Source organism: Falco cherrug, chromosome 9, assembly GCF_023634085.1.
Source record: "Falco cherrug isolate bFalChe1 chromosome 9, bFalChe1.pri, whole genome shotgun sequence".
Taxonomy (NCBI): domain Eukaryota; kingdom Metazoa; phylum Chordata; class Aves; order Falconiformes; family Falconidae; genus Falco; species Falco cherrug.
The window spans coordinates 14,130,909-14,144,853 of record NC_073705.1 but is presented as its reverse complement, the minus strand read 5'-3'; the positions used below and the strand labels follow the sequence as shown (position 1 = coordinate 14,144,853).

General features: G+C 46.0%; 1 protein-coding gene across 1 annotated transcript in view; it reads right to left on the bottom strand.

The window, feature by feature from the left end:
• The window catches only part of PAPPA (pappalysin 1), a 184,496-nt gene that overhangs the window by 49,725 nt on the left and 120,826 nt on the right, over nt 1–13,945 (bottom strand). Inside the window, 3 exon segments of the mRNA XM_055720189.1 lie at nt 5,106–5,319; nt 8,903–9,038; nt 9,443–9,556. Coding sequence (XP_055576164.1) covers nt 5,106–5,319; nt 8,903–9,038; nt 9,443–9,556 — 464 coding nt within the window.

Genomic DNA, 13,945 nt, shown 5'->3' with positions numbered 1-13,945 from the left:
AGACCATTTCAGTGATGTGAAAAGCCCTGAACTGAGTTAGCTTCATATGTAGGCTGACATTCTGAGCCAGTTCTTCCTTTATTCAAATCCATTCTGCCCATCCCTAATCTAAATAAGCTCAGTCATTAACCTCTAAATCTTTATTTCTCTGTGCCAATATTGGCCCCAATTCAGCAAGGCACTTAAATATGTGCTTAACTTCAAAAGCACAGTTAAGTCCCACTGATAGATTTGACTACAGGGGGATGTAAGCAAATAGCTAAGGGCTTTGCTAAATTGGGGTCTTAGTGACACAATCCCAGAAACATTTGTATTTTAACATGTTTATAGAGAATTATAACAATTAAGTGGAACTCTTCCCTCCTCACATAAAAACAATCCAGGACTTCCTCTTTCGAAAAGCTTACAGCAGCCAAACTTTCTTTTCCTAACCCTGGGGTCAAGCAGTTTTCCAAGAACTCATCATAGTATAATGCCCTAATTATTTGTTTCCTTCATGATAGCTCTGGCACATATATATGCATAAGTGAGCATAAAAGCTCAGGGTATACACTCATTATGAGAAAAGCCACACCATTACCTATTGTACGTAGGAAAAACTTCCTTCTCCGCAGCCCAGGCCAGCCTGGATTGCAGATCTGAAGCACACTTTGGTTTTGTTCTACACCACCACATGTACAGCTCACACATGCGTAGCTGCTGATGGTTTTTCTAACAGATTTACCCTTATGGTGGGTTTGTCTTCTCCTCTGTAGAGATCCCTCCAAAGGCAAGAATAGGTTCTCTCTCTCTAATCCAAGCGTATATATATTCTAGCCACATTCCCTGGTGCAGACCACCGTCCCCACCACTGGCAGGGAGATGTTCTCCCTGGGGACTGGCTCTGCCTTGAGCCTGTTGGCATCCCGTTGTGGGAGGGATTCCTGCCTGGGGGAGTCCGTACTCAACTGATAAAGGCCTCCAAGCTCCTTCACCCTCCCTGCCAGCCTGGAAGCGGGACCGTGTGCCTGGGCGTCAGCAGCCCTGCAGGTCTCCCTGCCAGAGTCTGTCCAGACAAACAAAGAAAACGCATCGCCTTCCACTTTAATAAAAGCCAAATGATGCCGTTTGCCAATTACCAAAATGGGGCGAAGGTTAAAAACCCACTGAATTATAACACATGTCACGGACCAAAGCTTCTATGATTAACAGTTCTGCGAGAAATTCATTAATTTCACCAGAAGCAAGCTGACAGAGATTGCTTTTAATGACAGAACGCAGGGCAGGGGAAAGACGGCTGAATCGTGAAAGAGAAAGCTGCATTAAATCACACCAGAAAAAAAAAAAAAAAAAGAGGAAACCCTTCCCCCCCACCCTTATAAAAAGGGGGAAAAAAGAACCAGAGTTATAAAGGCCGGTTGCATTTGTTCCGCTGCTGAAGATTTATCTTCATCATTTCTTGTTGGGGAAGCTGACAGCAGGAGAGAGCAAGACAAAGAGAAGAGCTGGAGTGGGCTGCGTCTCCCCGGGCTGGCTTAGGGCAGCAGAGGGTGAAGCCCGGAGGAGGAGGATGGCCCCCCACGGAGGCCAGGGCCAGGGCAGGCGATGGCACATTGGCCAGGAGTGAGTCTTGGTCTCCAGTGCTGGTCCCCCCCAGCTGTCAAACACCCAGCTGTGCACACTGATGGAGGAAGGTAAGCCCAAAATCTCCCCTGCAGAAGCAATTTTGCAGCCGTAACGCTGAGTTCACGCCAAGCTTTAACCAAATGAAAGAAAGGAAAATCTCTTTGCTACACTAGCTAGAGAGTGCAGGGAGCTGGCGACGTGGGGCATGCACAGCAGGGAGCTGCGGGCAGCCAGAGCCTGCTCCGGCGGTGTGCAGGCTTAGCTTCGTTACAAACACAGAGTTAATGGGGGATTAGAAAGCTGGAAACTCCTAAAATCCACAATTCTGACAGCTGAATTGGGGTATCTACCTGGGTTTTCACTCCCGCTGCCTGCAGTTTCCAGGAGAGGAGCAAAGGGCACCAGGCGGGATGGAGGAGGGGACAGGTCTGGTGAACATGGCAGGGAAATGCCACCGAGGGACAGCGGCACTTCACAAGAACTGCCTTGCCAGGGATAGGAGGCCCTCAGCTAATGCTTGCACCTGGCAAAAAGGACAAAACCCGGATTTCTGAGGAACCGCCGTTGAAGGCAGCCCCAAGGCACCATGCTTGCTTGTTGCCGGAGTGATGCAGGGTGGGCAGTTCTACCTCTGCCTCTGCCTCCCTATTTCACTGTCTGCTCCACCAGGCTAAATAGGAAATAATAAAAGTATAATAATTTGAGCTATAAAGCACAGAAGAAAAACTAACTGAGCAATTATGTCTGGTCTAAGGATGCAATGTGAAAATAAAGCGTGTTGTTTTTACAGCACATCTCCAGCAGTGAGGTAAACTTTTGCTAAAAACAAAACCGAGCCTGTGGTCAACTGCAGCAGAAAAAACAACTGGAAAGTACAGAATATTTTTTTTTCAACCTCTCTATAAATGTCTTCAGAAGGATGGAATGGATTTTCAAAAGAGGTAACGATGGCTGACAACTACCTATAAAGTTCAATGGGACTTTTCCATTTAAGCTCCTTTTTCTCTTCTAAAATACTAACTTTAATACGTGTTTTAAGAAAAAAGAGTGAGTACATGCTTTATTTTCAGTTATTAAGTTGTCACTAACCCATGGGAGTGATCCATTCACCCTCAAAATAAATGCTCTGTTAATTTTCAAGGGCCGATATATTTCTTTTCCCTTACATATTTAAAATCTGCACCCTTGCCTAGAAGTGTCTGTATCTGGCTATAAATCCTCTCCAACCAAAATAATTCTCCTCGAAGAGAGAGAAATAATATCTCTTGCAAAAAGAAGCCAAAGAGCAGGCAAAAATATCCATGTTGACCTAAGGAGAATGAAAGTGGTTAAAATTGATGCTTACACATAAGGAAGGAAAGTTCCTTTAAAAAATAAATAAATATTTTAACATTGTATTAGGCAAATGCAACTGTGGGGAAAGGGGAGAAGGGAAGGGCAGGCAGTGTGGGGCTGTCACTCCAAGGGAGTCTGGTAGGAAGACCGTGAGCATGGGAGGCAAAAAACCTACATCCCGCTTCTGATCTGGTTAAGAATACATTTTTTTAAATCCATCTTTCTATATTCTTCCTGGATTGAGTAAAATAACAAAGGAAAAAGATGGCAGGGGACAGCAAAGGCGTCACCTATTTCCTGCTGCAGGACCTAATGCACAGCTTTCGCTGCGTCTTGGACACCTCAAATGCTCAGAGATACTTGTACAGAAGGAAGCACATATGGGCACCCAAACTATCCCACCACAAGGCAGACAGGAGACTCCCCACTACAGCACTGTCACCAGTAGAAAAAATCCCACTGATTTCAATCAGCTTTGGACCAGGGCTTTATTTCATGGAGTTTCTAGTTCCTTGACTGACATGGGAAACTTTATGATCAATCCAGCGTTGTAACCTGCAAAACCTAAGCCATTCCTTTGAACGAGCGAGGCTCTGACGGGGTTTTTGAGAGCAAGGGGCTAAGATGGTTCAGTGCATCATAAAAAAAAAAAATGCAAAAAAAAAAAACAACCTACAAAAAACCCAAACCAACAAAAAAAAAAAAAAAACAAGAAGAAAAAGAAGAGGCAAACGGCGGGTGATTCTTCTTCAAGAGATTTCTAAAGGTTAGTTTGCCGGGCTGCAGAAGCTTACTGAAGCTTTGCCTAAGGGGAATGAATTTTTTATTAAGGAAATAACTTTCTAAACAGAGAGCACTTCTAATTTCATAAGTGAACAAATGGTTCAATTCCTACTGAAAACTTGAGAGGGAAGAATGTGGTCCTGCGCCACAGCCCTCTTGAGCTCCCTGTTGCTTCTCGCCATCTCCTTCCAGTGGGTCTCTCTCACCCTTTGCCTCTCCCAGTCCTGCACTGGGATTTGGCCAAACTTCCACAACTAGACTTCTCCTCGGAAACTTGATCCTGCTGCCTTTGGGCCTCTGAATTTATACAACCTATTGCATAGAATGATCAGACTCCTTGAATCTAGGTCAGAACCCACTGACTGGATTGATTTAGCTATAGATATACTCCTTTTTTTTATTTTTTTTAAATTTAATTTTATTTTCCCTTCCTTCTCCCCCTTCTCACCCTCCTGCCTTTCCTGGAATAAAAGCAGGTCCTAAAACCAAGCCAGAACATTATCAAAAAACCTGACAGCTTGCTTGGGAGGCTGAGCAGAGGTTTACTGGGATATGCAACTTGTTTTACTATTGCTGCCGCTACAGCATGATGACTGCTCACACTTTGAATTCACAAAGGGAAAAAAAAAATATTCTTTCAGGGGTTTTGCTAAATTCTCCCCTCTTCTTTTCACTGCCTCGCTGAAAGGATCCATGAAGCTGCCGCACCAGAGGCCAGGAAAGGTCACAATCTCTGTGGGATGCTGTAAAGCAGAGACTGAGAGGGGTTGGTGGTGATCTATTGATGTGTCTGTAATAACAACAAGAATAAAACGGTAGCCATAAACCTTTCATCCTGGGGGGTCCCACAGAGCTTTTCAGAGCATGGGCCAGATCCAGAGAGGTACTCAGGGCCCTTACCCAGCCATAAAAACACCACGAATGCCGGCGGCCAAGCACCCGCCGCACGGGCCTGAGCACCTCGCAGGATCCGGCCCCGCCAGGGCACAAGCATCACTTTGTCTCCGCACGGCTGCTTCCATGGGAGGTCCCTGTAGCACTTCAGCAGCACAAAGCGGTTTAGATTGGAGCCGGTGTGTGAGTGGTGAAAACGATGCCGTACTGGGGAATGTACGAAGAGTTAACTGGCCCCAATTCCAAGTTTGGGATAATGGAGGGAGGAGAAAGGAAGAGGAAATAATTCGCTAACAGTATCCCATGCAGGTTAAATGTCTCATCCATCCTGATCAATGAGAACACTGCCGGTTTTTTAGCAGCGACACAAAAGGGTCAGCAGGGTTCAGCTGCCGTGTCCCTCCTGCCTCCTCTTAACCCCCGGCGCAGGCGGGCGGCACGGGGGGCGGTGGGTGGCGAGGCAGAAGGAAGCAAGCTGACAGGCTCACCTCTGCTCCGCTGGGCTGTAGGTCTGTCCTCGCTGGCAGCTGCTGATGGTGATGGGGTCGAAGTTGTGGAAGGAACGCAGGGCCACCCCGGAGATGGCCACAAACTGGGAGCTGAAGCTAATGAGGACAGCCTGGGTGTGATAAAAAGGGTGACTGAGGTCATGGATGACGGGGATAATCAGGGGATTGTTCCTGCAGCTCAGGACGTGGACACCTGCCAGAGGAGAGACAAGATCAGAGGAAGGGTCAGACTTAACACAATCACTTCCCGAAGCAGTGGGCCCTTCAGAAGCATTTCACCCATAGGAGCGGTCCTATAGAGCTGAAAAGTTATGGTAAGCTGCCTGGAGGGGCTTCCCAAATCGCTCCGGAGAGCTTAACAGAGAAGTATATCCCTCCAGACAGCTGAAGAAAGGCTGCCATTCTCTCCACAAGCACGGCAGGCTCTCAGAGCGGTTTCTTTAGACCACAGCTACGTTCCTATTGTGCTCTGTTAAATCAGGAGCAACCATCACGGAGGAAGCGGAGTCGCGCTATTGTAAAACCGGTCTGAGAGGACAGTTGGACCCTTTATACCGTGCATCAAATGGTGCTGGCAGGCTGGGTGGCTTTGTGCACCGTGGCCAGCACACCAGTGGCTTGTTTGTAGCTGTGCATGTCATTAGCACTCAGCATAAAACTTTTTTTTGCATGAGCTCTACACTAAATGTGCCCAGTTTTGATTTTTTTATTAATGGTTTTCAGGTTTAGGGTATCTTGTTCTTTGATAAAAAAAGGTGAAGATCTTCCTGGAGACAGAAACAAGGGTGATGGACCCACTGAGGGTATTACAGGTCCTCTTTTATGAGAAGAAAATAATTGTGCCTTGGGAAAATAAGTCTCTCCAGAGAGCGAGGTGCACAGAAGCACCAGAGATGACAAGGAGACTTCTTAATCCCTTTTCTTCAGCAGAGAAGGTACTCAGGGATAGTTGGGAATAAATTTCCACCTTCAGGTACAGGCAAATTGAATTCAAATGGGCCAAATCCATCTCAGGGGCAACTCAAAGGACAGACAGCTGTCAGCTGGCCTCAAATTCATTAATTGAGATTCACGGCCTGCTGGCTGCCAGCAAAGCCCTGCCTCCGCGGCTCCGTGGCATCACTCCGAGGATCAGCTTGGCTCCAGCTCCATTCGCTTCACTGGAGCTCCCCCAGCAACGGCTTTGGCCCAGGCTCTTTGGCTACCTTTTGAGACTTACAAATTTGGAAATAAAATAAATTATATTTGCATGTTTAACTGGCTCAGGGATTTCTATTATTATTATTATTATTTTTTTCCCAGTTCAGGTTTCTTGACTCAAAAGTGAAGGAATAAAAAAGTTTTCATTTTTCTCCTTAGAAAGTGATTTCCTGTGAATTAAGACAGACTTCTGACCACTCTCTTTAAACATCTATCTCCCACCCTCCAATTAAAAAAAAATATCTTCCTGTAATAATAAAAAAAACCCATAAAATAAAAAAGCAAAAGTCTTTTTGTTTTGGTCTTTACCTGACCCTGAAATAACCTCCCTGTCTACTTGCCTCCCACAGGTCTTTTGATATCAGCTCCTTGTGGAACGGTGCACGTTTCTCACTTACAAACAGGTGCAGTTAATACTCAAAATCCCGGGTTCCCAAATTCCTTGGAAGTTTCTGCCTTCTCTGATGGAAAGCCAAGAAAGACCTTATGGTATGAGGCTGTTTATTCACTTCAATTTCATTCCTCACACTCAGGTGGTGTCCACAACAAAACAGACCCTCAGAGCTGCGCTGCAGTTGCTTGTGCTTTCTGACTCCGACAAGTTAAACGGGGACTGAATGGGTCAGGTTCATTTAACTAACCTGCCTTCATTAGCAAAAAGCCACTCAAGACAGTACATGCGCCCATGGCAGCGGAGCTAGAGCTGTCCCCATGCTCTGTATCCACCTATTCAATGCTCAACAGCTCTTGCAAAGTACCTGGCAGCTGAACCCCAGTGTCTGCAATGGCTCTGAGCTAGCAGCACCGAGGTGTTTGGTGTCCCAACCTCTCCATCTCCTACTGAGACTCAAAAGAAGCTTCTCATTATTTTCTGGGAGTTCACATGGAAAAAATTTGCTTTGATCAAGGTGGAAAACTGCACTTCTGGATAGACTGTGTTTTGCTCATGGGAGCGTCTAGCGCTCTGAGGACCGATCAAGCTTTAAATTATTGCTACTTCCTTCTGGACATACTTGCCACCAGCTGTTGCTTAAGGCCAACTGACCGTCTGCAGTCAGTCCTGCACCCAGTGCATGCCTAAGTTTGCATCTCAGCTGCAGTTACTAGCTTGCCACAGTGATAATTAAAACACATCAAATACAATATCCTGGACAAAGACTTAATGTCACACCCAGATCTCAGACAGAAGAGTGACGAGGAGCTCTGCCAAAGTGAGAACTGTGGGGTAGCCCACCTACACCTCTCTGCTCCAGGCCAGCCTCTTCTGGAAATGATGAAGGCAGCATTTTAGCTGTGAAGATCTCCAGGCATCAGTTTGAGCCATGCCAAATTCATGTTGCAACTTCATCGAGGATTTCAAAACCTAACCCTCAGTTTCCTCTTTGCTCCTCTTTCTGGTTCTCTTTCTCTCACAATCTGTCTGTCTCCATGAAATGTTGCATTAAGTGTTTGTTGGCATGCTTTTGTCTCCATCATTTATTTCTCAGAGGGAAAGAGCTATGTGCCACTGTTTTGCAAAAGGAGGAGGATAAAATTAATCCAGGGGCTCTGGCAAACTGGGAGCTATTTTGACTCAACCTGCACAACTTGCTATGAATTTTGGATTGTTCTCGGACAGCAGACACCACATATATTTTCTTTTTTTTTCCTCCACACCCCACCAAATTATATATTACCCTGGATAGGTACCTAACACCTGTCAGTTGTGTGTGTCCTTTTTCTTTCTCATCACTAGCAGGAAGTTCATTTGAGTTTCAGCTTGTCAAAATTGCAAAGTTATGGTAAAACAGAAAGCTGGGGAAGCAGGGTTATGCTTTCCATAAAAACTGCTCTTGAGGTGACATGGCTAGTGCAAAAAAGGGCAGGGGACAGCTCAAAAGGGATTATGCAAGCCGTACCCTGATGTGGAGTTGGGAGCTAGGGTAAGCCTCTTGGTCCTGGAGCTTAAACGCAGCCAGGATCAATGCACCAGACACAACATTGCCAGGTTCAGGTACCTGTGCCCAGGGTATGGTCCACCCTGGCACCTCAGCACAACTAGCAGGTCCACAGCCTCTGCCAGGCACATCTGCCTGAGGCCATGCAAGGAGTTTGCAAGAGCCCTGGTATTAGACCTTCATCAAACCTGAAATGCTTTGCATGAAAAATGTTGGCCATTAAACAGCCATGGAAACCTCCCTGCAAGCAGGACTAGAGATCCAGCCGACTACACCTGGTGAATGCAGCAGCTGGGGCAGGTCCCTCACTCCCTGCTATCAGCAGTTATCTGTATCACTGTTAATGTCTCTCCAGGGGGGTGATGTGTGTGAAACATTGAAATAGTGCTTATTTAATGACTAAAGAGGAACTAACCACTTCGAAACACAGAGTGAACAGGAATGGAAAAACATTTGTATAAAATGATGCCTCATTTTCAACACAGTCTAGTAAACTCAGGTCCTAGAGCATTAAGCAAGCACTTTTTTTTTTCATCTGATCCTTGAAAAACCAAGCAGGAGTATTGTTCAGTTTGTGAATGGGGGTACCAACAAATTAAGCAAGCAATAAAGAGGAAGTTTAATAAAATACAGTCTTACCAAGATCATGGCTTTGCTCTTTAGTGTCAAACAGCTGCACACCAATGGTCTCCTGCTTCTGATCCAGGTAATAGGTCCCATCAGTGACCAAGTGAACTAGGACTGCTGCAGCTACCATAGGCTGGGAAAAATAAGCCTGGGAAAACAAAAGCCCCGCAAAGGTTGAGGTGGAGAACCATGGTGGGCTTTAAAGAAACCCAAGAGTCCGTCCAGGACTGTTAAAATAACAATTCCCACCCCAGGTCACACAGAAGTCTTCTCTTCCAACCTCTCTTACACAAACTAGATAAACTCCAGTCAAAGAGCCCTGCAGCTGGAGGCTGTACCCTCAGAAATTCAATAGCCTCGTCCCAGGAGGGCACTTCACGACTGGCTCTCTAGACAGTGCTCAGACTTTGTTTTGCTATTTTGCACTAAACATACTTCAAAGAAAGGAGCAGCTTGGCCCTGGGAAGGCTGTCCCACGGTATTTTGCTTGTTGAGGAAACTTTCTACAGACAGGCAGAGAGCAGACTTCTGAGTGACGTGTGTGCTGCCTACCTTCAGCCAGAAAATGGTCTGTGTCATGTGGGAGTACTGGAAGTTGGCCGTGCAGGGATACCAGGCGTACTGAGAGACTCCATCGTTCAAGTCAATCACCTTAGTTCGACACATCTGCAGGAGAAAAAACACATGCCAAAACAGATGTAGATGACAGTAAGGAAGCATTATGACTGTTTAAAGCGGGGAAAAAAGTCCAGGTGCACTGCTAGAATAAAATAATACACAACAATGACGTTTCTAAATACCATGAGATTATTCAAAAGTTACGTTTCCAGGTCTTCCACCTCAATAAGAAAAACTGAAACATGAAAAGGAGCTGAAGACTCACAGCAGCTGGATGGCAGCCAACAGTTTCCTCTAAATTTGGCACAAGGTCTCTGACAGCATTCAGAACTTTGCACCCACCCAAATGGACCACGACTCTTCCCACTGGAGTCAAAGTGATGATCGCTTCTGAACGTACCAACTCACAGCACAGAGGGTCTGCAGATGCTTTCCACATACTCAAGCAATGCCCTATTTAAACCTGCACGTTACTGAAACCCCAGGGAAGCCACAGATGGCCATGTAAACTTGGAAGTAAGTGTAGCCAGGAAAGTCCTGTCTCTACAACCCAATTTAAGCAAACTAGTTTCTTGTTTTGTTAACTAGTTCCTGCAAGTTGAATCACCTTCTCCTTACACCTACAGCACCTTCCATGGCAGACAGCAGTGAGAGTATAAGCAAACTGCTCTTTCCACTAAGGAACGAGTAAATGCATTCCAAGTGCTAGCATGGATGAAAAGCTCAAAGGAAAAAATGCCAGAATCTAAGTACCAGAAAGCCTTGCAGTGCCATCAGTGTGTAAGATGTGAAAATGAAGCTACAAGAAACGGTAGACGCACTGTTCAGTAAAGCTGCTTCTAAAAAGAAACATGCATGACCATAGCCTTTATCCCCCCAGCAAACATGAGAAATGCCCACCATGCAAGAGGCTACAACTGCTTTAGAAGGATGCCTCCAGCTGAGGCTCTCAGAACATCTGACGGGTACCTATTAAGATTCCCAAAGCTTTCATGAACTTAGTGACTGTCATTACCAGAATCACAGGGATAGAGGGAATTCCCGGGGGTCATACAGTATAGTGGCAATGGAGTTATGATTGTAACCCAGGAGGTCAAACCACCTCCATCAGTTGTGTGAGCCACAGGAGAGTCTAGGACTGGTCATACAGACCACCTGTGCTAGGTGCTAACTGGAGCTATGTACTCTTGGGGAGAGTATTGGATTTCTTTCCAAGACCAGAGTCTGAACTGAGCAATCAGGTGGTGACGTGCTGTCGGTAAAGCTGTTCCCATAAGCAATTTCCCTGATTATTAAAACAAAACCAAACCCCTGAAGTGAAACAAGAGAATTAACAGAGGTGGTTTTAACCATTCAAAATCCTATGCCCACTTGGTAATTCTGCATGGAACTGCCCTCTTGGTGTCAGCAGGCAAGGTCTGGGCGATGCAAAGAGAGCCTGGGATGCCTGGGAATGAGACACCAGATTGGCTAAAAGTGAGGTAATCACCTCCATCATCTGAGTCCCTCAAGATCCAGCACAGAGGAATCTATGGGCAAAACATAAATCAGCTTTAATGGGCTGGAAGATTTTTAGTTGTTTTTTTTTTTTTTTTAAACAACTGGGACCAAGCTTCATTGAGGCTAGCCAGTAGATAGTGTTACATTTTACAGCAGAGCAAGGCTTTACATAAACTATCTTTGGCATTTGAAATCCAGGCCAGCAATTCGACATGTACCATTTCGCAATTCTCCCTTGCATTTTCAGCAGCCTGTCTCTTGTTGGGAGCATGGTTTTTATTTTAATACCTCTCCAGCTAGGGAATTTATCGTAGTCACATCTGCAATTTATATGGTCAGAGAGCCCTTTGACATGAACAAAGGTCTCCTTACTTTTATATGATTTTGTTCTTACTCTTGTATCTCCTCCTCTATTAGTCCAAGAAGGTGGCTGAAAGAAACAAAAGTACTGATGTTTGATGCATTTTAAGTGCCACTTAATGGATGAGTGAAAACCTGTATTAAGAATTCACCTAGACCTTCACCAAAAGTTTGAATCAAACTCAAAATAAACCCCTGTTGAGGTGGGTTGAAAATCTCTGATAGCTTTTAAATGCCTTGTTTGATTTGTGTGCATTTCTACTTCTGCCTGAGAATATTAGCAAAAACCTTAATATTGCATAAAGAGCCTGTGTCTGAGACACGTGGAGCTGAGGTGTGCAGGCTCAGTGGACTGCCCTGGTTTGAACAGGTTAGATAAGCTTCCTCCTGCTGAGGCTGATCCATCGCTACTCAGACAAGTGCTTCAAAGTGGTACTGGGGAAAAAAGTTCTTTCAGGAGAAGAGTATAATCAGGAAGTGTGGGAAAAGTCTAACAGACGCGACATTCAGAGTGGCCATAAGAGCTTTTTCTACACTAGCTGCTGTCTAGTAAACTTAGCTAATGGCAAAAAAGTTCTTTAGGGTTTTGTAATAACAATCTGATTAGATAAACAGCCCCTATCACCTACAGACTCCACCACCTCAATAGGCTTTAATGCACACAGTAAATACATCTCCTTTTTGATTGTAGCCTGTTATTGAGTGCTACACCACAACTGCAAAGCCTGGGAACCATTTGCTGGGAGAGTCTGTCACACCTCTAAATCCCTAGAAGATAGCATCAGCATGAAGGCACTTACTGCTGCAGTACCACCACTTGTAAGCTGCAAGTTCCAATGGCCTGGAAGACAGAGCATCATCTCTCCTCATGGCTACAAATTCACAGGAATTCACGCTTATGAGACATAAATTATTTCCTAACATCCTCGTTAGCTACAGTGATGCAAAACAACAGCTAAAGCACCTGACAGCTGCGGAGGGAAGGGATAGATGTACTTTACATTTCAGGGTGTTACCAAACACTCAAGTATTTTCTTTGAAGAATGACAGCATCATGCAGGACTCAAAAACTTCACTCACTGGGGCTTATCCAGGTTCTCAGATCCACACAGCAATTGCAATCCACAGGAGTTTAGTATCTGCTCCAAAGTATGCGGGGACTATTTGTGTCTACTTACTGGAAGCCCATGTCATACCCCTCCCTAGGAAGCTGCTTTCAATTAAAATTGCTGATGTCTGTTCCTCTTGGAGGTTCTAATCCAGCTTGTCTCCCACCCACACATTTTGTACACAAACATCGAGAGACAGAATGAACAAGGCCAGAGAGCACTGTGGGATCTTCCCACAAGAGGGAATGCCTGGAGGATTCCCTTTGACTGATTTATACAACCTCTTGTCAATCACAGGGACAACATGTTCTTCAAACCGCCTCTCCTGTTTTCCTTCTCTTAATGGGACCGAGGAACGTGTCAGCAGACAGGGAAAAGTGATATATCGGGAGCACTTAGTTCATTGCCACATCTAAAACGCATCTACTACTGCAATCAACTCCATCTCCTCATACCGTTTTCCTTCAAAGCAGTATGGAAGAATTTGCTGAAGAGCAAATGTTGGGAGGCACCCTGGTGAACGATCCCCATTCAACCCATGGCTGCAGGCAACGTTAGGTTGTGCCGATGGGCTCCTCTTGCAGACAAATGACAGGTTAAGGGTCACTGATCCCACAGGCTGGGCACTGGAGCAGGCCTCAGCCTGGGCGTGCCTGGTGCCTGGTCCCGTTACAACCTTCTGGGCAGCACTTGGCTTCTCCAGGCCCGAGACCCTCGTCTGTAAGACAAGGATGATATTCCCCCACGTCACACAGGTATCTGGAGCTTAAAAGCCATTAGCCATGTAAAGGTGCTCAGATGTTGCAAAGAGAAAGGACAAACTAGCACATACATGCACGAAGTATATACCTTCCCCCAGGAGTGGGTTAAATACAGACAGATGCCATCCCACTCTGTCCTCCCCATTGAGCAAGCACAGCCAGACACCACAGGCTTTCCATACACTGGTGGTTCTCATCTCTCACGCTGTAACATCAAAATAATTCTAAATGCTGACAGGCAAAGCTGCTATTTAAACTAGGATGCTGCCCTACTCAGTGCTGGCATACGGCTGACGCCGCGGCTGGAGTGGACATGCCTGTCTGCATGCCCACAGGCGGCTGTAAACACAGCAAATCTCCAGCGCACAGATCTGTCTGCTCCCCAAATCCCATCTGCTGTCCCATGGTGGGGCTTCCTCCAGACTATGTCTTCAAGCTACGTACGGCTGTGAAGGGCTGTCGCCAGCACTTCTCCATCAGGCAGCAGGGAGCAACCTCCTCCTGGGGGAGAAGGGTGAGGGGCTATTGTCCCCACACACGCAGCTTCTGCCTCTCCCTCCCTCCTTCCTACTGGGGACCATGCTGCTGCCCCTTCTGCACCCAGGCAGATCGCTACAGCTTCCTGGGAAACAGGCTATACCGTGTCCCATTTGCAAAACAGCAGCCACAGAACAATCAGGAACAGGATCTGCTGGTAAAAGCCACAG